The 27,359-nt window shown below is 36.1% G+C and overlaps 1 protein-coding gene across 1 annotated transcript in view; it reads right to left on the bottom strand.

Annotated features, from left to right (window-relative positions):
* Positions 1 to 27,359, bottom strand: part of LRRIQ3 (leucine rich repeats and IQ motif containing 3) — a 170,200-nt gene that overhangs the window by 5,846 nt on the left and 136,995 nt on the right. Inside the window, exon 7 of the mRNA XM_005543023.5 lies at positions 10,952 to 11,672. Coding sequence (XP_005543080.2) covers positions 10,952 to 11,672 — 721 coding nt within the window. The remainder of the gene's footprint in view (positions 1 to 10,951; positions 11,673 to 27,359) is intronic.

The following is a 27,359-nucleotide window of genomic DNA, read 5'->3' as shown; positions in this document are numbered from 1 at the left end:
CACACCACACAAAGTGTACACTAAAGAAAATGATTTTAAATTTGGAGGGGGAAATACATAATATTTTTCATACGTAATAAAGTATTACATAAAACACATCAGTAAATAGCTTAAATTGCTTATAAGTAGGAAAAGACAAATGCTTTTTCTTATTTGAAACTCCTTTCCAGCACAGGCTTTTAAAAATGATGCTATTTAAAAATTTAAATAAAATAAGCAGTTCTGAAGATCTCTAAGTGTTTCTATACAAGCCTTAAAGATGTATATACATAATTTGGCCATTTGAAATACCACTAGGATAAAACTGTGGCTGATCAACTTCAATCTAATATCAGAAAAAAAAATGTGTGAAAAACTTTGAAAAGGTAAAATAAAATTACTAGGAGTCCTGGCTAGTACACTCTTCAGAACTATCTGTGCCTTTCAATCTCCTTGAACAATTTTACAACTCTAAGAAAAACTATGAGCAATCCAAATGATTCTTGTTTATAGAGATATAAACAATTGTGTTCAGCTAAGTTACGTTTGATTATTGTCCAGTGAATATTGACTAGTTTTGCACCTATCTGTGAATTTAGTTTAGCATTTTTGATTGCCAATATCGATATAGACATAGGAGTAGATATAAACATAGACATAGATATAAAATAGATACATATATAGAGAAATGCTCTTTGAATTCTTGTAACTGATTTATTCTTTAATGAGTTAAATGATATCTTCGGCATGTGCTCATTTTATATTTATAAGTGGCATGGTTTTATGTTCTTAAAAATGTTCCTTGGCAATTAATAAAATTTAAATTTACTAACTGTAGGTTAAAATATTTTGTCAACAAAGCTCCTACTTTACCAAATTTGGTTTAAAATTTTAAAACTTTCACCATAAAACAATTTCTAATTTTTGCAATTGTTTGAGAAAACTTTGTCCGAAGTGTGTCCTAAGAATTATTTTCTGAGATAGTTCTTGAAAGGGAAGTTTTATGGTAAAATACATGTATAAAATGCAATATATCTTTCTGGTAGGAATCCTAATGGTTTTTACTGCACAACTGTCTACTAAGACTTAGAGGCTTTTTTAAATCAAGTTGATGTTTCTCAAGCAATCAGACCTTCAACTATTCTTCATAAACCTTCTGCTATAGGTACAGGAATATTCACAATCTCCTTGATCTCCCCTAGCTTTACCTATTTTGAACTTTCCAACTTTGCTTATCCTCTTCTCCTTGCCTCACCTCTCTACTATAATGGTCTCCCTTCATCTCTCTGCTTTTCCAATTTGAATCAACAATTGTACTTCTCCCCCTTCTATTTTTTATAACAATTGAAATGTATGCTTATGTTTGCCACTGGATGGTGAGTTCTTAGAGGATCAAGAATATCTTATTCATCTTTGTATGGCAGGGCAAGGGATAATTTAAGTGAAGTAACACTGGTTTAGTTAAGCCTTCTCTTTGAAGGTTTTGATTTTGCAGTAGCAAAAAATGCTGCCCCCAAATATGGCACATTGGCACATTATGTATTTTAAGCTGACGGAAACTGAGAAACTTGTAGAAGCAGAAAGATTGCTCTGAACTCCTGCCTCCTCTCTTTTAAACACTGTGACAAGTGCCATGCTTTAAACCAGGAAGGAAGGAATATTACATAGAAAGGCCAAGAAGAATCTAAACAAACAGGCCGTGCTTGGTACACCTCATCCCCAGTTCATTACCATTAGGTCATATCCTTTTTTTTTTGTTCCAATCATACTTCTACAAAATTGTCTATTCTTCATCAAACCTAGGCATAAAAATACTTTTCCCTGGGTCTTCATTTTAGAAAGCTTCTAGGTCACATAACATTTCGATGAAATAAATTTGTTATGCTTTTTTCTTGCTAATCTGTCTTTGTTATAGAAGTGTCGGCCATAAACCTATTTATGTACCTGAAATTTTAATTGTCTATTCGTAGTGTTTGTGTTATTGCTGACATTATTATGTAATTCTGTTAATCTCATTGCTTTTTGCTGTATTTCCCACCTCAATTTTCAGTTTCTTGGGCCAAATGATCTTTATGTGCCTACATCACCTGTAAGATAACTCTTCAAGAGCTAGAAATGAATTACTACTTGAATTATTTGAATTGAAGGTAACTACTACTTAGTAGAAGCACCAATGATCACAGAGGGACAGAAAAAAATGTGCAGGACAAATTTACTGCCATGAATTAAACACTTGTACTAAGAAGTTTACGTAATCTAATGATTAGTGAAGCTACTTTCGTAACTTGGTTAATTACATTTTTACTCTACGTTTAATATTATTCTGATTATTTATCTTCATTGTAAAAACATTTAGAAAAAATATGCATTGCTTCTTATTCTAAATGACTTACGTATTAAGCACAAATACATAAAAAACACTCTCTTCTCAGTGGTTGTTATATGACTTAAATGAGTTTATATGTAACCATTACTAATCGGGGTTCTCACCTATTTACCTCAACAAATATGTGTTGAATAGATTTATTAACTAGGTACTATACTGAGCACTGAAATAGAAAGATGGAGCGAATAATACAAAGACTTGATTATTTTCTGGAGGGGATGGGGCCAAAATGGCTGACTAGAAGCAGCAGTGATTGGAGGCTGTCATTGAAAAGAACCATAACCGCCTGTGAATCCTGCACAGGCAACTGAGGTATGCAGGTTCTTCATCAAAACTGACTAGGGCCAGGTGAGGTGGCTCACACCTGTAATCCCAGCAATTTGGGAAGCTAAAGGGGGCGGATCACCTGAGGTCAGGAGTTTGACACCAGCTTGGTAAACACGGTGAAACCCTGTCTCTACTAAAAATACAAAAAAGATCTGGGTGTGATGGTGGACACCTGTAATCCCACCTACTCAGGAGGCTGAGGCAGGAGAATCATTTGGGAGGCGGAGGTTGCAGTGAGCCAAGATCATGCCGTTGCACTCCAGCTTGCACAACAAGAGTGAAACTCTGTCTCAAAAAAAAAAAAAAAAAAAAAAAAAGAACTGACTAGGCAGCTTGTGTGACCCATGGAGAGGAAGGAAGAGCAGTGTGGTGTGGTGGCCCACCTAAGAGCCACACGGGGCAGGGGAGCCCCCACACCCCAGGCAAGGGAGGTGGTGAGTGTGCTACCCAGCCTAGTAAACTGTGCTTTTTCCATGGAACTGTTCAACCCAGGCATTGGAGGATCCCACTTGTGAACCCATGCCAATCTGCAGCAGAATCCGTGCAGATTCTCAACAGTCACTCAACTAGAATCTGCTTAAGTCTCCCATGGAAGCGGCAACCAGCACCACAGCTTCTGCCTACTGTCTAAGCTGCCTGAGGTCCTTAGGGGAGAGGCACTAGCCAACACTGGGACTGATAGCTGCCTAACACATTAAGTTCCCAGGGTGGGTGTAAGGCAGCTCTATAGCTCCAGGATATGCTTTTCCCCTGATGGAGCCAGGGAGGCTGAATGGCTTGGTCCCAAGAAGTATTCCCCACAGCCCAACACACCAGCTGTGGCAGACTGCAGCCAGAATGCCTCTTCAGGCCTGACCCATCCCTTCTCACTGGGTGGGGCCTCCCTGCAGGAACTCCAACAACTCCAGCCAGGGGCTCAGGGACAGAAGTCTGATCTCCCTGGGCCCAAGCCCCTAGGGAGAGGGGTTGCCACAGTCTCTGCAGACCAGCAGACTTGGCCTTTCCTCTTGCTAGTTCTGAGGAATCTGGGCAGCCTAGACAAATGGGTTTCCCCCAGCAAAACACATTTTTTCACCAAGGGATGGTCAAAGTGCTTTGTTAAACAGGTCCTGCTCCCTGTGCCACCCAACTGGGTGAGACTCTCAAACAGGGATTGTCAGACACCGTATACAGGAGCATTCCTACTGACATCAGGTAGGTGCCTCTTGAGGTCAGAGATCCCAGAAGAAGCAGGCACCCATTTTTGCTGTTCTCCAACCTCCTCAAGTGACATCTCCAGGCGCAGGAGTGAACCAGATGAATAGGGCTTGAAGCGAACCTCTGGCAAACCTCAGCAGACCTACAGAAGAGGGACCTGACCATTGAAATAAAACAATCAAACAGAAAACAACAACAGCATCAGCAAAAAAGAAGTCCTAACAAAAGTCCCATCCAAGGGTCAGCAGCCTCAAACATCAAAACTAGACATACTCATGAAGATGAGAAAGAATCAGTGAAAAAATGCTGAAAACCCAAAAGGCCAGAGTTCCTCCTCTCCTGCAAATGATCACAATGCCTCTCCAGCAAGAGTGCAGAACTGGGCAGAGGATGAGATGGACAGATTGACAGAAGTAGGCTTCAGAAGGTGGGTAATAATAAATGCCACTAAGCTAAAGAAGCATGTGCTAAGGTTCTTAACAAAGAAGCTAAGAACCTTGATAAAAGGCTAGAGAAGGTAATAACTAGAATAACCAGTTTAGAGAGGAACATAAATGACCTGATGGAGCTAAAAACATAGCACGAGAACTTAGTGAAGCACACACAAGTATCAATAGGTGAATCGACTAAGTAGAAGAAAGGATATCAGAGTTTGAAGACTACCTTGCTGAAATAAGTCATGAAGACAAGATTAGAGAAAACAGAATGAAAAGGAATGAACAAAATCTCTGAGAAATATGGGACTAAGTAAAAACAAAAAGCAAAAAGCAAAAAACAAACCTATGACTGATTGGAGTACCTGAAGGAGATGGGGAGAAGGGAACCAAGCTGGAAAACACATGTCAGGATACTATCCAGGAGAACTTCCCCAACCTAGCAAGAAAAGCCAACATTCAAATTCAGGAAATACATAGAACACTACTAAGATACTCCATGAGAAGATCAACCCCAAGACACATAATCGTCAGATTCTCCAAGGTTGAAATGAAGGAAAAACTGTTATGGGCACCAAGAGAGAAAGGCCAGGTCATCTACAAAGGGAAGCACAGCAGACTAACAGCAGACCACTCAGCAGAAACCCTACAAGCCAGAAGAGAGTGCATGTCAATATTCATCATTCTAAAAGAAAAGAATTTTCAACCCAGAATTTCATATTCAGCCAAACTAAGCTTCATAAGTGAAGGTAAAATAAAATCCTTTCCAGACAAGCAAATGCTGAGGGATTTCAGCACCACCAGGCCTGCCTTGCAAGAGCTTCTGAAGGAAGCACTAAATATGGAAAGGAAAAACCAGTACCAACCACTGCAAAAACACACCAAAATATAATGACCAATGACACTGTGAAGAAACTGTACCAACTAGTGTGCAAAATAACCAGATAGCATTATGATGACAGGATCAAATTCACACATAACAATGTTAATCTCAAATGTAAATGGGCTAAATGCCCCAATTAAAAGACACAGACTGGCAAATTGGATAAAGAGTCAACACCCATTGGTGTGCTGTATTCAGGAGACCCATCTCACGTGCAAAGACACACACAGGCTCAAAATAAAGGAATGAAGGTATATTTACCAAGCAAATGGAAAGCCAAAAAAAAAAAAAAAAAAAAAAAAAAGAAGCAAGGGTTGCAATTCTAGTCTCTGACGAAACAGACTTTAAACCAACAAAAATCAAAAGACAAAGAAGGGCATTATATAATGGTAAAGAGATCAATGCAACAAGAAGAGCTAACTCTCCTAAATATGTATGAACCCAATAAAGGAGCACCCAGATTCATAAAGCAAGTTCTTAGAGACCTACAAAGAGACATAGTCTCCCACACAATAATAGTGGGAGACTTTATACCCTAATGTCAATATTAGACTGATTAATGAGACTTAAAATTAACAAGGATATTCAGGACTTGAACACAGCTCTGGATCAAGTGGACCTAATAGACATCTACAGAACACTCTATACCAAATCAACAGAATATACATTCCTCTCAGTGCCACATTGCACTTATTCTAAAACTGACCACATAATTGGAAGTAAAACCATCCTCAGCAAACGCAAAAGAACTGAAATAATAACGAACAGTCTCTCACACCACAGTGCAATCAAATCAGAGTGCAGGATTAAGAAACTCACTCAAATCCGCACAATTACATGGAAATTGAACAACATGCTCCTGAATGACTCCTGAGTAAATAATGAAATTAAAGCAGAAATGAATAAGTTATTTGAAACCAGAGAGAATAAAGAGAAAACATACCTGAATCTCTGTGACACAGTGAAAGCAGTATTAAGAGGGAAATTTATAGCACTAAATACCTATGTCAGAAAGCTGGAGAAAGATCACAAAATGACACCCTAACATCAGAATTAAAAGAGCTAGAGGCCAGATGTGGTGGCTCATGCCTATAATCCCAGCACTTTGGGAGGCCAAGGTGGGTGGATCACCTGAAGTCAGGAGTTCAAAACCAGCCGGAATTAGATGGTGAAACCTCATCTCTACTAAAAATACAAAAAATTAGCCAGGCATGGTGGTTCAAGCCTATAATCCCAGCTACCTGGGAGGCTGAGGCAGGAGAATTGCTTGAACCTGGGAGGCAGAGGTTGCAGTGAGTCAAGATCATGCCATTGCACTCCAGCCTGGGCTATGAGAGTGAAAATTCATTTCATAAAAAAGGGGGGGGGGAGCAGAGAAGCAAGAGCAAACAAATCCAAAAGCTACCAGAAGACAAGAAATAACTCAGATCAGCACAGAACTGAAGGAGACAAAGACACGAAAAATCCTCCAAAAAATCTAGGAATCCACGAGCTGTTTTTTTGAAAAAATTAACAAAATAGATAGATCATTAGCTAGACTAATAAAGAAGAAAAGAGAGAAGAATCAGATAGACACAATAAAAAATGATAAAGGGAATATCACCACTGATCCCACAGAAATACAAACTATAATAAGAGAATACTATAATCAACTTTACAAAATAAATGAGAAAATCTAGAGAAAATGGAAAAATTCCTGGACGTATACACCGCACAAGACAACCAGGAAGAAGCTGAAATCCTGAATAGACCAATAACAAGTTCTGAAATTGAGGCAGTAATTAATAGCCTACCAACCAAAAAAAAAAGCACAGGACCAGACAGATTCACAACACAATTCTACCAGAGGTAAAAAAAGGAGCTGGTATTATTCATTCTGAAAGTATTCCAAACAATAGAAAAAGAGGGAATCCTCCCTAACTCATTTTATGAGGCAAGCATCATCCTGATACCAAAACCTGGCAGAGATGCAACAAAAAAAAGAAATTTTCAGGCCAATATCCCTGATGAACATCAATGTGAAAATCCTCAGTAAAATATTGGCAAACTGAATCCAGCAGCACATCAAAATGCTTGTCCACAATGATCAAGTTGGCTTCATCTTTGGGATGCAAGGCTGGTTCAACATATGCAAATCAATAAATGTAATCCATCACATAAACAGAACCAACGACAAAAGCCACATGATTATCCCAATAGATGCAGAGAAGGCCTTCAATAAAATTCAACATCCATTCATGTTAAAAACTCAATAAAATTAGGTATTGATGGAACATATCTCAAAATAATAAGAGCTATTTATGACAAACCTATGACCAATATCAAACTGAATGGGCAAAAGCTGGAAGCATTCCTTTGAAAATGGGCAAAAGACAAGGATGCCCTCTCTCACTACTCCTATTCAACATGGTATTGGAAATACTGGCCAGGGCAGTCAGGCAAGAGGAAGAAATAAAATGTATTCAGATAGGAAGAGAGGAAGTCAAATTGTGTCTGTTTGCAGATGACATGATTCTATCTTTAGAAAACCCAATTGTCTCAGCCCACAAACTCCTTAAGCTGATAAGCAACTTCAGCAAAGTCTCAGGATACAAAAATCAATGTGCAAAAATCACAAGCACTCCTATACACCAACAACAGACAAGCAGAGAGCCAAATCATGAATGAACTCCCATTCACAATTGTTACAAAGAGAATAAAATATCTAGGAATACAGCTAACAAAGGATGTGAAGGACCTCTTCAAGGAGAACTACAAACTACTGCTCAAGGAAATAAGAGGGGACACAAACAAATGGAAAAACATTCCATCCTCATGTATAGGAAGACTCAAGATCATGAAAATAGCCATACTGCCCAAAGTAATTTATAAATTCAATACTTTTCCATCAAACTACCATTGACATTCTTCACAGAATTAGAAAAAACTACTTTAAATTTCATATGGAACCAAAAAAGAGCCATACAGCCAAGACAAACCTAAGCAAAAAGAACAAACCTGAAGGCACAACACTACTTGACTTCAAACTATACTACAAGGCTACAGTAATTAAAACAGCAGGGTACTAGTAACAAAACAGATATGTAGACCAATGGAACAGAATAGAGATCTCAAAAATAACACCACACATCTACAACCATCTGATCTTCAACAAACCTGACAAAAACAAGCAATGGAGAAAGGATTCCCTATTTAATAAATGGTGCTGGGAAAACTGGCTAGCCATATGCAGAAAACTAAAACTGGACCCCTTCCTTATGTCTTATACAAAAATTAACTCAAGATGGATTAAAGACCGAAATTTAAAACTCAAAAACATAAACACCATAGAAGAAAACCTAAGCAATACCATTCAGGATATGGGCATGGGCGAAGACTTCATAACTAAAACACCAAAAGTAATGACAACAAAAGCCAACATTGACAAATGGGATCTAATTAAGCTAAGGAGCTTCTGTACAGCAAAATAAACTATCATCAGGAAGAATAGCCAATCTAGAGAAGGGGAGAAAATTTTTGCAATCTATCCATATGACAAAGGGCTAATATCCAGAATCTACAAAGAACGTAAACAAATTTACAAGGAAAAAAAAAAAAACATCAAAAAGTGGGCAAAGGATATGAACAGACACTTCCAAAAGAACACATTTATGTGGCCAACTAACATATGAAAAAAGCTTAACATCACTGATCATTAGAGAAATGCAAATCAAATCCACAATGAGATAGCATCTAACACCAGTCAGAATGGCGATTATTAAAAAAGTCAAGGAACAATAGATGCTGGTGAGGCTGTGGAGAAATAGGAATGCTTTTACACTGTTGATAGGAATGTAAATTAATTCAACCATTGTGGAAGACAGGGTGGTGATTCCTCAAGTATCTGGACCCAGAAATACCATTTGACCCAGCAATCCCATTACTAGGTATATACCCAAAGGAATAGAGATCATTCTACTATAAAAACACATGCACACGTATATTTATTGCAGCACTATTTACAATAGCAAAGCCATGGAACCAACCCAAATGCCCATCAGTGATAGACTGGATTAAGAAAATATGGTATATATATGCCATGGAATACTATGCAGTCATAAAAAGGAAGGAGATCATGTCCTTTGCAGGGACATGGATGAAGCTGGAAGTCATCAACCTCAGCAAACTAACACAGGAAAAGAAGATCAAATACTGCATGTTCTCACTCATACGTGGGAATTGAAACAAGAAAACATGTACATAGGGAGGGAAACAGCACACACCGGGGCTGTTGAGGGATTGGGGGTGAGGGAGGAGAGGATATTAAGACAAATAGCTAATGCATGCAGGGATTAAAACCTAGATGATGGGTTGATAGGTGCAGCAAACCACCATGGCACACGTGTACCTATGTAACAAACTTACGCATTCTACACTTATATCCAGGAATTTAAAGTAAAATAAATAAAAAATAAAGAATTAAAAAAAAAAAAAAAAGACTTCCCAACCCAACCATGCAACCATGATAAAGGCTCTCTGGTTATAACTGGTAACATTGAGATTCCAATAAAGTATATAAAATCACCACAAAATTAAAGAGACTAATTCAGACTGGAGGAGCAGTTGGTAAGACATTAAAAGTGAAAATGCCATTGAGTTGGTTGCTAAAAGATGGGTAATAAAAGGATAAATTTTACCAGTGGATGTGCAGTTCATGCATTCTATGATGAGGGCAAGTAGTTACGAAACAAGGTCACACACAGTCAAGAATCAGCCACTTGTGAGGCACTTCCCTGGAGAAAAGAGTGTCTTTTTCTTCACATGTAGGCACTACCTTCTCAGCAATTAGAATACAGCAAAGCATTCTTATTTGCACAATAACATAGACGCTTTTGTTGCATAATAATATCTAGACAATATTAACATTGTGAGCTTGTAGTGCTCTTGAGGAGTATATATTTGAGTAAAAAGGGGATAACATTAGTAAAGTCATAGGAATAAGAGAGTATAAAGTTGGGTAGGGAGTGGAGAATAGTCTGTTTAGAGCAGAGTGCTGCTAGAGGGAGGAGGGAGGAAGTTATAGCAGAAAATTTAGTGTGAGATAAGTCTAGACTAGAAAGAACAGAGCACATTGTCTGAAATGCCATTTAGAGCAAATTCAGTTTTGTTCTGTGAACAACTGCAAGCTATTAATATATTTAAATAGGAAGTGATATGATCGGAACTTTATTTTAAAGACAGTTGAGGTTTGTAAGCCAGAGAAAAGACTTGGGTTGAAGAAAAGATAAAGAATAGGAATGAAGATCTTGGGTGGAAGAATAATGTGAATTCGTAGAGAGATTATGAGAGCCTAAGTTAGAATAGGAGGAGTCGTATTGAAAAAGAAGGATCCTTTTGAGACTCCTTTTAGAAGTAAAGTGAGTAGAAAAACATTAGATATTGGCAATGAAGACTGTTGCAAAAGACCGAGGTTGATAGCACTGGTCAAGAGGCTGATGAGGATGCCATCTGTGATAATAAGAACAACTTGTAACTAAGAGGTAGATAGGTTTTGTTGCACAGGTGGAGAGATGGGGAAAGACAGAGTTATTTTATTGCCTTATCTTTGGTAATATATTAGTACATTATTTGTTCTTTGTTTCAGTTTTTCAAAGTAGAATGTACTATGTTATAAACAAAATACTAATTATTAGATCTTAAAATTTAGTATGCAATATTCACATGTAATTGATTTAAATGCTTCTATTACACCTAAATTGTACCTACCTAACTTTTTTCATTTCTTTAAGTAAATTCTTTCCATATTTTTCTGCTTTTAGTTTTTGTTTAACAATCAGGCTTTTCTCTTTTAGGTCAGCCTCATTCTTCTTCAGTCTGTCAATTTTAAGTAGTCCTCTGGTCAAAAGAGTGCGCTCATTATTTAAATTTTGAACTAATAAACGCTCTGCAGCCTTTTGGGATTTTTCTTTTAGAAACAGAGCTCTTCTCTCCCTAGCTTTTTCAAGGTAGTTGAATCTGTTTTGCCAAACTTGTCGTAAACCGTTCTGAATTATCTCTTTATTTTCTTCAATTAGTTTTTGTGTAGCATATTTTTTCTCATTCAAATGTTCATTAACAGTTACTCTAACTCTTTCACGAGCAACTTGTGCCATGGCTACAGCTCTTACTTTTTCTTTATGGCATTCCTGCTTCTTTTGTTCTGCGTAATATTTGTCAATATCACTAAATGTTTGGAGTTTCATACCAGCTCTTTGTGTTGCAAAAAACTCTTTCATACTCCTCTCCAATCGTATGTCTTTTTTAGTGATTTGCTTTGGATGAGTAGCAAAGATTGGCTGAGGATATGCAGGAAAAAAATCTTGTTTATTCTCTTTCAATACTGCAATATTCTTCAATGAAACGGAAGTACATATGGGTTGTTTGAAAACTGATATCCTAAAACTGGTATCCAATTTTTCATCCACAATTTCATCCTTAGACTCCTGACCTACATCAAACAAAAGACAAATATTATACATTATAGCAGAGCTAAGCACATTTTATTTTCTGTTCAAATATATCAATAAAGTTGATAAGAACCTGTTATTTACTTTACTAAGAGGAATTTTTCCCAAGTATGTTTTCAACTTGTGATTTAATAGTAACTTTGGAGAAGAAAATTACTATTAAAACATTTTCACATAGAAATGCATGGAATCTAATTCTTATATTTTCTGTATTATCTTCCACAATTGCTTAACTTGCACTGACTCAATAGCAGCACCTTATCACATACTGAGTACTACTTAATGACACATATTATTTTTTTCATATAGTTTGCTAAAAGAAACAAAGTTTAAACAAAGAACAATTAATGAACGGGGTAGCACCGAGAACCAGTGAAATTTTAGAAAATTCTGCTTAATAAATGAGCAGGGAGTATTTATAGATAGAAAATGGAAGAAATATAGAAATAGCTTGATTGGTTATGGTTCAATTTTGCCTTATTTGGACATAATCATATCAATTGGTGGCCTGTGATTGGCTGAAGCTTGGCTGCTGTGATTGGCTATGACTTAAGTTATCTTTTACAAAAATATACCCCTAAGTTAGGCTTTCAATTTGTTTACATACTAAGTTAGGTTGCAATTAATTCAGTATGTAAGGAATCAAGGAACAGAGGCAGCCTTAGGCCACATTTAACAAGTTATTATTATGTCATATTTGCAAGGGGCATTGTAATCCATTTTACCTTATCTTTCTTAACTCTGGTGGAAAATAATAGCAGCCATCAATTGTTTTTCGCTTTTTTGGACAGATAAAAATACTAAAACTCTTAACTTCCTTTGTTTTCCTTTGTGTGACCATGGGCTAAATCCTTTTTAATAGAGTGTGAACACAATTGCTATGTGTTATTTCTTGTCCAAGGGATTGTTTTAAGAAACAATGTGCACCTTCTTTCCACTATGTAGAGATGAGAATGAAACCCCAAAGATGGTGGAACCATAAGATAGACACCGCCTGCCTGCCTGAATCACTTGTTGAAAAAACTACTCACGGACCAGAATCATCCAAGCTGGTCACTCATAGAGCCAGAAATCAAAAGTAATTATGTTTTAGTCAATATATATTTCTGGGTATATTTGTTACTATACTCAACCTAATTAATACAATAAATTGAACCACATTGCTGTTTGCATATTTACATTTTGACAAACCTATTAATAAATTCAGAATCAGGTGACGAATACAAGTATAAAAGTTATGCTTGTTAATTTAGGAGAAAAATATGTTTCCTGATTTCTTCCACTTATTAAAATTACATTCCTGCTAATTCTAGTCTACAAGGGTTTGATCTCCCCTAGAAAATTACCTTGTCTTTATGTGTAAAAATGTCAAATATGATGCTGGTAGTTTTATGGAAGTTAAAGGAACTAGGAAGAAGGGCAGGGCTTGTGGTCTAGACAGACAGTAGAAAATAATTGAATAGGCAAGATTTTCATGAAAGGCTACAGGAGTATCAACATTGGAAAAGTAAGCAAATTCTACAGCAAAGTAGGATATCAAGTCTAGCAAGTAGAAAAGGCAGTCCATCAGAATAAAAAGCCAAAGTGTCCAGAAATAAACACTAAATGTGTGTGTCCAAAGCAAGACATGGGGAACCCAAAGAGTCAAAAGCCAGAGTCTCTCATTAGTTGGTTGAACTTTAAAAAGTCTCCTAATTTCTTTCTCTGTTTTCAGAATCTCTGTTTCAATAAATCACTCACTGCCATAATATTTATCTTTCTTAAATAGGGTTCTAACAACATTGTACCTTACACAGAACAAAAGAAGACAAAATCTTTACAGTTTTCCACCCATAGGCCAAAGAAGAGTTTCCACTTTTAGCCTAGGATTATATAATACCAGAAAAGAGCGACTTATTTTTTCCCAACACATGCATCATATCTTATCATCATTGAGCCGTTGTGTCTACTATTTTATGTTTTGTTCAATATGCTGTTTTTCTTATCTATATCCGTTCATATTCTATGCATTCTTCCATGGCTTTCCACATGTCATATTTTCCTTATTGCTTAAAAAAATTGATATGTTTTAAACTATCACATATATTTTTCCTGATAGAATTACTCATACTACACTTACATTAAAGCTCTATGTAGTAGTTTTTAGCTATAGGATTGAACTTGATACAAACTTCTTAGGAGTAAGGATCTACTCCTTCAGTCTCTTGTGCCACATTCCTAGCCCCTAGCCTACTATTTTGCACAGTATGGTTTGTGAGGCAGCGTAGTTTAGATGTGTGTCTCCTCCAAATCTCATGTTGAAATGCAATCCCCAAAGTTGAATATTGGGCCTGGTGAGAGGTGTTTGGGTCATGGGGAAGATCCCTCATGAATGGCTAGGTGAACCCTCATGATAACAAGAGAGTTCCTATTAATAGTAGTTCACATGAGAGCTAGTTGTTTAAAAAAGCTGGGCACCTCTGTCTTCATGTGATATGCCAGCTCCCACTTCACCTTCTGCCATAATATTAAGGGAAATTTATAGCACTAAATGCCCACAGGAGAAAGCAAAAAGATCTAAAATTGACACCCTAATATCACAATTAAAAGAACTAGAGAAGAAAGGGCAAACAAATTCAAAAGCTAGCAGAAGACAAGAAATAACTAAGATCAGAGCAGAAGAGAAGCAGACAGAGACACAAAACTCTTCAAAAAAATCAATGAATCCAGGAGCTGTTTTTTTTTTTTTTTGAAAACATCAACAAAATAGATAGACCACTAGCCAGACTAATAAAGAAGAAAAAAGAGGAGAGTCAAATAGATGCAGTAAAAAATGATAAAGGGGTTATCACCACCAATCCCACAGAAATACAAACTATCATCAGAGAATACTATAAACACCTCTATGCAACTAAACTAGAAAATCTAGAAGAAATGGATAAATTTCTGGACACATACACTCTCCCAAGACTAAACCAGGAAGAATTTGAATCCCTGAATAGACCAATAACTAGTTCTGAAATTGAGGCAGTAATTAATAGCCCACCAACCAAAAAAAGTCCAAGACCAGATGGATTCACAGCCAAATTCTACCAGAGGTACAAAGAGGAGCTGGTACCATCCCTTCTGAAACTATTTCAAATAATAGAAAATAGGGAATCCTCCCTAACTCATTTTATGAGGCAAGCATCATCCTGATACCAAAACCTGGCAGAGACACAACAAAAAAAGAAAATTTTGGCCAATATCCCTGATGAACATTGATCTGAAAACCCTCAATAAAATACTGGCAAACTGAATCCAGCAGCACATCAAAAAGCTTATCCACCACTATCAAGTTAGCTTCATCTTTGGGATTCAAGGCTGGTTCAACATATGCAAATCAATAAACATAATCTATCACATAAACAGAACCAAGGACAAAAACCACATGATTATCTCAATAGATGCAGAAAAGGTCTTTGATAAAATTCAGAAGGCTTCATGTTAAAAATGCTCAATAAACTAGGCATTGATTGAACATATCTCAAAATAATAAGAGCTTTTTATGACAAACCCACAGCCAATATCATACTGAATGGGCAAAAACTGGAAGCACTGCCTTTGAAAACTGGCACAAGACAAGGTTGCCCTCTCTCACCACTCCTATTCAACATAGTATTGGAAGTTCTGGGCAGGGCAATCAGGCAAGAGAAAGAAATAAAGCATATTCAAGTAGGAAAAGAGGAAGTCAAATTATCTTTGTTTGCAGATGACATGATTGCATGTTTAGAAAAACCCATCTTCTCAGCCCAAAATCTTAAACTGATAAGCAACTTCAGCAAAGTCTCAGGATACAAAATCCATGTACAAAAATCACAAGCATTCCTATACACCAGTAACAAACAAACAGCCAATTCATGAGTGAACTCCCATTCACAATCGCTACAAAGAGAATAAAAACCTAGGAATACAGCTAACAAGGGATGTGAAGGACCTCTTCAAGGAGAACTACAAGCCACTGCTCAAGGAAATAAGAGAGGACACAAACAAATGGAAAAAAATTCCGTCCTCATGGACAGGAAGAATCAATATCATCAAAATGGCCATATTGCCCAAAGTAATTTATAGATTTAATGCTATCCCTATCAAGCTACCACTGACTCTCTTTACAGAATTGGAAAAATGTACTTTAAAGTTCATATGGAACCAAAAAAGAGCTCACATAGCCAAGACAATCCTATGCAAAAAGAACAAAACTGGAGTCATCTTGCTACCTGACTTCAAACTATATTACAAGGCTACAGAAACACAAACAGCATGGTACTGGTACCAAAACAGATATGTAGACCAATGGAACAGAACAGAGGTCTCAGAAATCACGCCACATATCTACAGCCATCTGATAAAAACAAGAAATGGGGAAGGGATTCCCTATTTAATAAATGGTTCTGGGAAAGGTGGCTAGCCATATGCTAGTTGAAACCAGATCCCTTCCTTACATTTTATACAAAAATTAACTCAAGATGGATTAAAGACTTAAATATAAGACCTAAATCCATAAAAAAAAAACCTAGAAGAAATCCTAGGCAATACCATTCAGGACATTGGAATGGGCAAAGGTTTCATGACTAAAACACCAAAAACAATGGCAACAAAAACCAAAATAGACAAATGGGATCTGATTAAACTAAAGAGCTTCTGCACAGCAAAACAAACTATCATCAGAGTGAACAGGCAACCTACAGAATGGGAGAAAAATTTTTGCAATCTATCCATCTGACATAGGGCTAATATCCAGAATCTACAAAGAACTTAAACAGATTTACAAGAAAAAAACAAACAACCCCAACAAAAAGTGGGCAAATGATATGAACAGACACTTCTCAAAAGAAGGCATTTATGTAGCCAACAAACATAAGAAAAAAAGCTCATCATCTCTGGTCATTATAGAAATACAAAACAAAACCACAATGAGATACCATCTCACATCAGTTAGAATGGTGATCATTAAAAAGTCAGGAAACAACAGATGCTGGAGAGGATGTGGAGAAATAGGAATGCTTTTACACTGTTGGTGGAAGTGTAAATTAGTTCAATCATTGTGGAAGACAGTGTGGCGATTCCTCAAGGATATCGAACCAGAAATACCATTTGACCCAGCCATCCCATTACTGGATATATGCCCAAAGGATTATAAATCATTCTACTATAAAGACACTGCACATGTATATTTACTGTGGCACTGTTCACTATAGCAAAGACTTGGAACCAAACCAAATGCCCATCACTGATAGACTGGATAAAGAAAATGGGGCACATATACACCATGGAATACTATGCAGCCATAAAAAAGGATGAATTCATGTTCTTTGCAGGGACATGGATGACACTGGAAACCATCATTCCCAGCAAACTAACACCAAAATAGATAACCAAGCACCACACGTTCTCACTCATAAGTGGGAGTTAAACAATGAGAACACATGGGCACCGGAAGAGGAACATCACATACTGGGACCTGTTGGGGTGTGACGGGCTAGGAGAGGGACAACGTTAGGAGAAATACCTAATGTAGATAGATGATGGGTTGATGGGTGCAGCATACCACCATGGCACGTGCATACCTATGGAACAAACTTGCACATTCTGCACATGTACCCCAGAACTTAAAAGTGTGTGTGTGTGTGTGTGTGTGTGTGTATATATATATATATGAGGCCTGATAGAGGTCCTTCTACCATCATGTAAGCACATAGTCAGAAGGCACCATGTATAAACCAGAAAGTTTGTTGGTGTCTTGTTCTTGGACTTCCTAGCTTCCAGAATGATTTTAAAAAATAAATCTGTTGTTTATAAGCTACCCAGTTTATGGTATTTTGTTATAATAGCCCAAATGGACAAAGACAAAGCCCTGACCCCCAGTGTGGCTTTATTTGGTAGTGGGGCCCCTCAGAAAGTGATTAAAGTTAAATTCGGCCATAAAGGTGAAACCCTGATTGAATCAGGTTAGTGTTCTTATAAGAAAAAATATCAGATAGTTCACTTTCCCTCTCTCACTATGCATACATACCAAAGAAAGGCCATATGGACACAGCAAGATGGTAGTTTTCTATAAAGCAGAGAGTCTTCACTAGAAACTTACCATGCTGGCATCCTGATCTCAGACTCAGACTCTAGAATTGTAAGAAAACAAATTTCTGTTCTTTAAGTCACCCAGTCTGGAATTTTGTTATGACAGCTTGAATAGACTAACACAAAGGGAGTTCCCTCTCCTGAATTTTTACGTAAAGTTGCCCAACTGGTGTGCTGTGGCAAACTAGTGTGCTATTAATGGATAATAGGAGTGCTCAGAGATATTGATCATCCTGGGATGCTTATTTATTTCTATTTTATTTCAATTTTAATTCATCCTAGTGTGTTAATAATTCTTCTAATTTGGAGAAGGGAGGATAATGTTCCTAGAATGTCCAAAATGTGACCATTTGTCTAGTCTTGAGTCTCATATCTCAATTTCATTGTTTTATTAATGTAACAGATACCAATTTCCCCCATAACCTCCCAGCAGCTACTTAAACTTACATATGATCTCAATGAAGGATTAAGTATCTTCTGGCTTCCTAGAATCATTTTGATTCATTCACTTATTAATTCATCTATCTATCCTTCCATCCATTCATATTCATATTTTAGTAGCTTGCAAATTCTATGGAAATTCAGGGATCACAAATATAAAAGTTATTATTCAAACTTTCATTAGTTCTTAATTTTTTTCTGTAAATATTGTTTGCCTTTGTGTTTGAGAGTTTTTTCCATGAATATTAGCAGTCTGTCTTTAATCGTAAATGTTTTCTTTGCTAAATATAGAAGTCCAATAATAATATAATATGTGAACAGTGTATACATAAAATTGAATGTTTGTTGTTGTGTATAAGATACTTTTTTAAACAAAATATATGAGGTATTTACTAAGAAATGCACTATCCCAGGGCTCATGAAACTTCTAATGGAGAAGACAGATAACAAATTTATAAATAAGAAAATATCAAATAGAAATAAATGCTCTGAAAAAAATTAATTGGCAGTGAGAGGGTCTAGTAATTAGATTGGGTGGGTAGGAATGGCTTTTTAGAGGATATCTGATTTAATCCTATATGGGAAAATATAAGTAAGAACAAGCAGGGAGAAAATCTGGGGGAATGAACATTCCAGAAGAAAAAGGAAGCTAATGTAAAGGCAGTAGACAGGAGCACATTTAGCCTGTTAGGGATACAGAGAGAAAGCCACCTGAAATCCGCTGAGTAAGAGGAGGGTGGTTCTAGAGATGGTTACATAGGTAAGGCAGGGGCCAGATTCTATGGGGCATTGTAGGTCACACAATAAAAGTTTGGATTTCATTCTGAGATTTGAAGCCATTGAAGTAGGGGACTGATATGGTATGTGTTTTACCATGAAGGCAATGGGTTTGAATGTGGACTATAAAAGTTTAAGTAGGGGACTGGTTAAGAGGCTACTCTAGTGGCCCAGGTAAGGTTTTATGATAGGTAGGGCCTAGATGAAGGCAAAAAATTCACAGAGAAGTAGACAGATTTGGCATATGTTTTACAAGTATAGTCAGAAGGGGTTGCTGATAACTTAGATGGCAGAAGTGAGAAAGAAAATAATCAAAGATGAATGGTAGCATTTTGGCTTGAGAAACCAGGTGAGTGGTGATGCCATTTGTTGACATGGGAAAAACTGGAGAAAAAGCAGATATGGTGAATTAGAAGAAATTTTTTATATGTATTACTGTTTCGTAGTTCATACTTTTCATATTTAAACACATAACTTTCTCCTAATTCAATGTCATATTCAAATTGTTTATCTTAAAAAATCATTTAAAACGTTCACTAATACAATGTCATTTTAAAGTATTTTATTCTTAAAATAAGAAAATCATTTTGAACAAATACTATTTATTTCCATTTACATGATTCTTAGTAATACTCAGGTTAAAAGTGAGGAAAATGACACCTTTGCATCTTTTTATTTTTTTTCTTTTTTCTTTCTCTTTCTTTTTTTTTTTTTTTGAGATGGAGTCTCGCTCTGTCGCCCAGGCTAGAGTGCAATGGCATGATCTCAGTTCACTGTAACCTCTGCCTCACGGGTTCAAGCAATTCTCCTGCCTCAGCCTCCTGAGTAGCTGGGATTACAGATGTACACCACCACACCTGGCTAATTTTTGTATTTTTAGTAGAGATGGGGTTTCACCATTTTGATCAGGCTGTTCTCAAACTCCAGACCTCATGAAGTGCCCGCCTCGACCTTTCAAAGTTCTGGGCCTACAGGAGCGAGCCACCGCACCCGCCTTGCATATTTTTTAAATAATAATACCAGATAATACTTGAAGTACTGGTTGTCCTTTCTCCAGCCATAATGTCCACAAACTGAATTTTTTGACACAAAGGCAACAAAATGCCCTGTTTTAGATATAGTATTAAAGAAAAGCTTGCTAAAAATCAATTATTCTTATATTTGTACCTTCTATGTACCTCTCAACCTCACAAAACAACTGGATCATATCAGCCAATTTACTTTCAGTTGTCTGAACAGATAGTTGGATTTTTGGGACTCAGAGGAACACAGAAGCCAATACCATTTGTGGTCAACAGAGCTTGTTTGATTCTTCTGAATGTATTGCAGATTTATGAACCATCTGTGAAGAAACAAATGGTCCAAACCTATTTAAAATCAGCATAGCTGTGATTTGAATGTTCACAAGTGGGTCTGAAGCAGTTGCTTTCCTCAGCAAACTGGCCTGACACCTTCGCACACGCTTATAGCCTTATGTGATACATACGCTTTATGTTTAGGTGAAGCAAAGAACAGGAAAAAAAGGAAAAAGAAATGAATATAAGGAAGAAAGCAGTGGCATAAACTTCTGTCATGTACTGAGTTTTTCCTGACTTGCTAGATGCAAAAATGTCAATTCACTTAGAGCAATGGTTGCAATCTCTTCCTATTTTCTTAGTAGCAAATGTTTTCAGTGAAGTCTCTCCCATTACACATGCACATATACTCTGGTATAAATGACTTATCTAAGATATGGTACAAGATCACCATAATAAAGAATATAGCTTATGAAACATCTCACATCTAAGATGTAATAAAGCTATACTGGGGATAGACTGTAATAGAATAGTAAGTTACAGAGAAGCACAGGAGTTACCCCTCTCACTTTACATCTTTAATCCATTTCTGAAAATTAGACATTCTGTAAAGAAGCGCTATCCTGGTGCCTATTTGTCTATATTCTACATGGGAAAATTGTAAAACATTAAATGTTAACCACCAACCCCTATTTGATTTCCAAAAATGAACATAGAGCATTACAAACATTAAAGCAGAAAAACACACTAAAACATGAATTTATAAGTACCTTTCACACTAATGTGCAAATTACTTAAAACATTGCTTCTTGATCATCAGTTATTAAGGCTGCTTACAAATAGTATCCATTGCAATGATGTGGCTGTTAGTGACAACAGCCTCTCAAATAGCCATACCTATTGTTGACATTCGTCATGCTTTAAAAGTGCCTATGTATGATTTTTAAAACATCCTTATTGAGATATACTTAATATCCCATATTAGTGGTATATTAAATCATTAAAGTGTACAATGTAATTGTTGTAATGCATTTATAGAGTTGTGCAACCATAAGTATCACCACAGTCTAGGTTTAGAGCATTTTCATCACCCCAAACAGAAACCCCATACACATTAGCATCATTCACCATCCCCTGTCTCCTATCATCTCCCCCACCTTAAGCAACCACTAATCTACTTTCTGTCTGCCAGATTTGCCTATTCTGGATATTTCTTATAAATGCAATCATACAATATGTGGTCTTTTATAAGGGGTTTCATTATTCTAAGGCAGTACATTACAGCTTTATGATTTGTTCCGTTTTAAAATTTGCCTTTTATGCAGTTTGCCTTCACTACTCCACCCTGAGTTCTACTTGTCTGGTAATTTTAGGTAGAATAAAACATTTAAACCAATTTCATACCTGGCCATAAAGACTGAAAAAAAAAATAGACTGGGCAAGTTTGGCTTAGGATTAAGGTCAAACTATTTACAGGTTCCTGAATAATTATGAATCAGTTCCTTGATAATTATATTGCCCTTTTCCCAAGCTTACCATTTCTTTCATCTTCTAAGGATCATGATGCTTCAATCTTTTTTTCCTCTACGATCAGGATCTTAATTTGAATATCTAAATTTCTCTACCTGATATCTTAGGTCCAAATATGTGAGTTCCACCAGGACCGCGCTGACTATGTAAGTCTTACTAGTCCGATGTCCACTGAAACAGTGCTTTGGATCTAACTTTCTCTTTTTTGAGCCATTGGACAGCTACAGCCACTGTTGGATAGTGGTTAGGGTAAAAAAACAGGAGCAAAATCACTTGCATGTCTGAAATGCCACATCCTATCATTTCAGAAAGTAACTTCATGAAAGTTACTTAAATTCATGCCATAGATTCTTCATTTATAAAATGGGAGAATGGAAGTGCCCACTTAATATACTTGCTGTGAGGGTTGAGTAAAATCTGTTTGGCACTGAAGAAGAAACTTTAAAATTTAGCCGTTTTTCTTATATCAGCTCTCAATTTCATTTTTTGATCTACAACTTCTTATATCCTTGATAATGGTAGACATCTCTAATATACTCAAAAGCTTTTCTCACACTGCCTTTCTCACACCCTGGGCAGAGAGCTGTTATTAATTGGAGTAGATTATAAGTCAATACAGATTTACTATCTTCATCTGATATAATAAATTTTGCTTTATCTCTTATTATATAACAATTACAAATCCCTCTCTGAGCTCTTCTCTCTGTGGAATATATTCAATCTGCATTTCCTTTTGTTTCATAATGTGTATTATGTCTGACTTCTTTAAAAAATAAATTCTAGATTGTAGAAATATTACTTACACTTGATCTTAATTCAAGTATTCAATTAATTTTTTATTTAAAAATTTCTTTGTTCACTATTCTTTCTGGTTTTTAAAAATAACATCTTCTTTGAGATACAATTCATACACCAAAGAATGCATGTTTTTAAAGTGTACAATTACAATAATCAAAACAGTTTGGTATCAGCAAGAGTATTGACAAATAGATCAATGGAACAAAGTAGAGAGCCCAGAAATAGATCTATCCCGTGACAAAAAATAGTCAACTTATCTTTAACAAAAGAGCAAAGGCAAAACAATGAAGCGAGACAGTCTTTCCAACAAATGGTGATGAAATAAGCGGTTCTCCATATGCCAATAAAACAAGTTAATCTAGACATAGACCTTACGCCCATGACAAAAATTAGTTTGAAATGGCTCATAGATTTAAATATAAAATGCAAAACTACAAACTCAGAGAAGAAAACAGAAGAAATGCTATATAATTTTGAGTATGACAATAACTTCTTTAAAAAACACCAAAGATCCATGAAAGAAATAACTGTTCATCTGCATTTCATTAAAATTAAAATTTCTGCCCTGCAAAAGACAATATCCAGAGAATGAGAGAGCAGCCACAGACTTAGAAAACTATTTCAAAACACACAGTTGATAAAGAACGTTATTAAAACTCAAAAATAATAAAATAAATAACCAGATGAAAAAATGAGCAAAGGGCTGAGTACACTGGCTCACCCCTGTAATCTCAGTACTTTGGGGGGCTACAGCAGGAGGATTGCTTGAGCCAAAGAGTTTGAGATTGCAACAGGATATGATGGCACCACTGCACTCCAGCCTGAGCTACAGAGCCAGACCTTGTCTCTAAAAGCAAATAAATAAATAAATAAATGGACAAGATACCTCCTTAAAGAAAATATACAGACAGCAAGAAAGCATATAAAAAGATGCTCCACATCATATGTTATTAGAGAACTGCAACTTCATAACACTACACACCTACTAGAATGGCCAAAATTCAAAACATTGACAACACCAAATACTGATGAGGTCATGGAAAAACAGGACCTCTTATTCATTGCTGGTGGGATGCAAAACGGTACCACAACATTGGAAGACTGGCAGTGTTTACAAAACTAAAGATATTCTCACCGTAAAATCCGGTTGTCATGTTCCTTGGTATCCATCAAAATGAATTGAAAACTTTGGAAACTTGTGTCTGTACAAAAAACCTGCACATGGATATTTATATTTAATAGCAGTTTTATTAATAATTGGCAAAATATGAAAACAATCAAATGTTCTTTAGTAGGTGAATTGATAAATAAACCTTGGTATATCCAGACAATGGAATATTATTCAGTGCTAAAGACTTGTGCTATCAAGACATTAAAAAAAACACAAAAAATAAATGCATAGTATTGAGTGAAAGAAGCCAATCTAAAAAGGCTGCGTACTGTATGATTCCAGATACTGGTATATAACATGTGTGCACAGGTAAACCTGTGAAGAATAGTAAAAAGATCAGTGGTAGCCAGGGATAAGGTGGGGAGGACAGGATAGATAAGGAGTACACAAAGGATTTTTAGGGTAGTGAAATGATTCTAAATGATACCATAATGTTGGATAAATGTCATTATACATTTGTCAAAACTCATAGAATGTACATTAAGAGTAAACCCTAAGGTAAATTATGATCTTTTGCAGATAATAATGTGTCAGTTTAAGTTCATCTATTGTAACAATTGTACCACTGTATTAAATGTGGTGTGGGATGTGAATAATGAAAGAGGTCATGCATATATTGAAATAGAATGTTATGGAAAAATCTCTGTACTTTCTGCTCAATTTTGCTATGAACAAAACTGCACTAAAAAATAAAGTTTATTAATTACAAAAAGGAAGAAAACACAAATCAATATCTATATATACCTACACACACACATACATATAAATACACACATACATACATATATACATACATATACACACATACACACTTTTAATGTATGTGTATATTTGTATATATTTATATGCAATTATAAATATAATTTAAAATACAATTATGAATTATAAATATAAATTATATAAAATATAATTATATTATATATTATAAGTTATATTCTATAAAATATAATTTTAAATAATATGTAAATATAAATATAATTTATATAAATACCCACATACATATAAAGTATATAATTCAGTGGGTCTTTGCCACTTTTTATCACAGAATAATTCAACCATCATGAAGTGTATGCACATACACATGCATATATACACATACACACACATACATACATACATACATACACATTTTATATATATACATACATACATATAAAGGGTATGATTCAGTGTTTTTTGTCACAGAATAATGCAACTGTCATGACTACCTAATTCAAGAACATTTTCATCACCCTAGAAAGAAATCTGGTATCTACTGACAGTCATTTCTTGTTCCCCCCTCTTTTCTGCCCCTGACAACTACAAACCTATATCATTATAGGTTTGTATTTTTTGAGCATTACATATACATGGAGTCATAAAATATGTGCCTTTTGTGTCTTCCCTCTTATTTAACATGTTTGCAAGAATCATCCATGTTGTAGCATATATCAGTACTTCATTCCTCTTTATAATTGAATATCATTCATTATATGCCCAGGACTGGGTAATGCATTTTTTATTTACTAGTTCATGGACATTTGATTTGTTTTCACCTTTGAACTGCTATAAATACTGCTTCTTTCATATACAATTTGTATGTGGACATATGTTTATGATTCTCTTGGGTATACAGCTAGAAATAAAATTAGGGGTTCATATTATAACTGTTTAATGTTTGAAGATGGCCAATCTGTTTTTCAAAAGTGGCTGTATCAGATGCAGGAAAAGCACTCATAAAATTAAACACCCCTTCTTGATAAAAACTGAAGTCCTGGCGCGGTGGCTCACGCCTGTAATCCCAGCACTTTGAGAGGCCGAGGTGGGCGGATCACGAGGTCAGGAGATGGAGACCATCCTGGCTAACACGGTGAAACCCCGTCTCTACTAAAAACACAAAAAAATTAGCCGGGTGTGGTGGTGGGTGCCTGTAGTCCCAGCTACTCAGGAGGCTGAGGCAGGAGAATCGCTCCAACCCAGGAGGCGGAGGTTGCAGTGAGCTGAAACCATGCCACTGCCCTCCAGCCTGGGCGACAGAGTGAGACTCTGTCTCAAAAATAAACAAATAAACAAATAAATATAAAAAACTCAACAAATTAGATATAGCAGGAACATACTTCAACACAGTAAAGACCATATATGACAAAACCATAGCTCACATCATACACAATGGGAAAAATTTGAAAGCTTTTTCTCTAAGATCTGGAAAAAGATAAGGACGCCCACTTTCACCACTTGTATTCAACATAGTACTAGAAGTCCCAGCCAGAGCAATTAGGCAAGAGGGAAAATAGGGATCCAAATTGGAATAGAGAAAGTCAAACTATTCCTCCTTGCAGATGACATGATCATACATATAAAAAACCATGAAGACTCCACCAGAAAACTCTTATAACTAGTAAATGAATTCAGTAAAGTTGCAGACACAAAATCAACATACAAAAATCAGTAGTGTTTTAATACACCAATAGTGAACTGTCTGAGTAATAAATCAAGAATGCAATCCCATTTACAATAACTACAAAAATAAAATACCTAGAAATAAATTTAACCATGAAAAGAAAATATTTCTATAAAATACAAAATACTGATGAAATAGTTTCAGGAACACAAAAATAAATGGAAAACTATCCTATGTTCATGGATTGCCACAATTAGTATTGTTAAAATGTCCATACTACCTGATATGTGTCCCCACACAAATCTCATCTTGAATTGTAACCCCCACATGTTGAGGGAGGGACCTGGTGGGACGTAATCAGATCATGGAGGTGGTTTCTCCCATGCTAGTCTCATGATAATGAGGAAGTTCTCTCAAGATCTGATGGTTTAAAAGTGGCTGTTTCCCCTGAACTCTCTCTCTCCTGCCGCCATGAAAGATGTACCTTACTTCCCCTTTGCCTTCACTGTGATTGTAAGTTTCCTGGGGCCTCCCAAGCCATGCAGAACTGTGAGTCAATTAAACCTCTTTTGTTTGCAGATTACCCAGTTTCAGGTAATATCTTTATAGCAGTGTGAGAACGGTCTAATATACTACCCAAAGTGATTTACAGATTCATTGCTATTCCTATCAAAATACTAACGACATTCTTCACAGAATAGAAAAAATAATCCCCAAATCATATAAGATCCTGAATATCCAAAGCAATTTTGAGCAAAATGAATACAAGTTACTATAGCTTTTTAGTATATTTTAATGTCAGGTAGTGGAAGCATACTACCTGACATTAAAATATACTAAAAAGGTATAGTAACCAAAGCAGAATGGTACTGGCATAAATGCAGACACACAGATCAGTGGAACATAATAGACAGCCCATAAATAAATTCATATGTTCACAGCCAACTGATTTCAGACAAAGGTGGCAGGAATAATCATTCAACAAGAACAGTCTTTTCAATAAGTGGTGCGGCAAACACTAAATATTCACATGCAGAAGAATGAAACTAGACCCCTATCTCTAACCATATAAAAAGTCTACTCGAAATGCATTAAAAACTTATATGTAAGACTTGAAACTTTGAAACTACTAGAAAACAAAAGGGAAATGTTGCATGACATAGGACTGGGCAAGGCCTTTTTG

Source organism: Macaca fascicularis, chromosome 1, assembly GCF_037993035.2.
Source record: "Macaca fascicularis isolate 582-1 chromosome 1, T2T-MFA8v1.1".
Lineage (NCBI taxonomy): Eukaryota > Metazoa > Chordata > Mammalia > Primates > Cercopithecidae > Macaca > Macaca fascicularis.
Note: the sequence above shows the minus strand (reverse complement) of the source record. Positions and strands in the feature narration are given on the sequence as shown.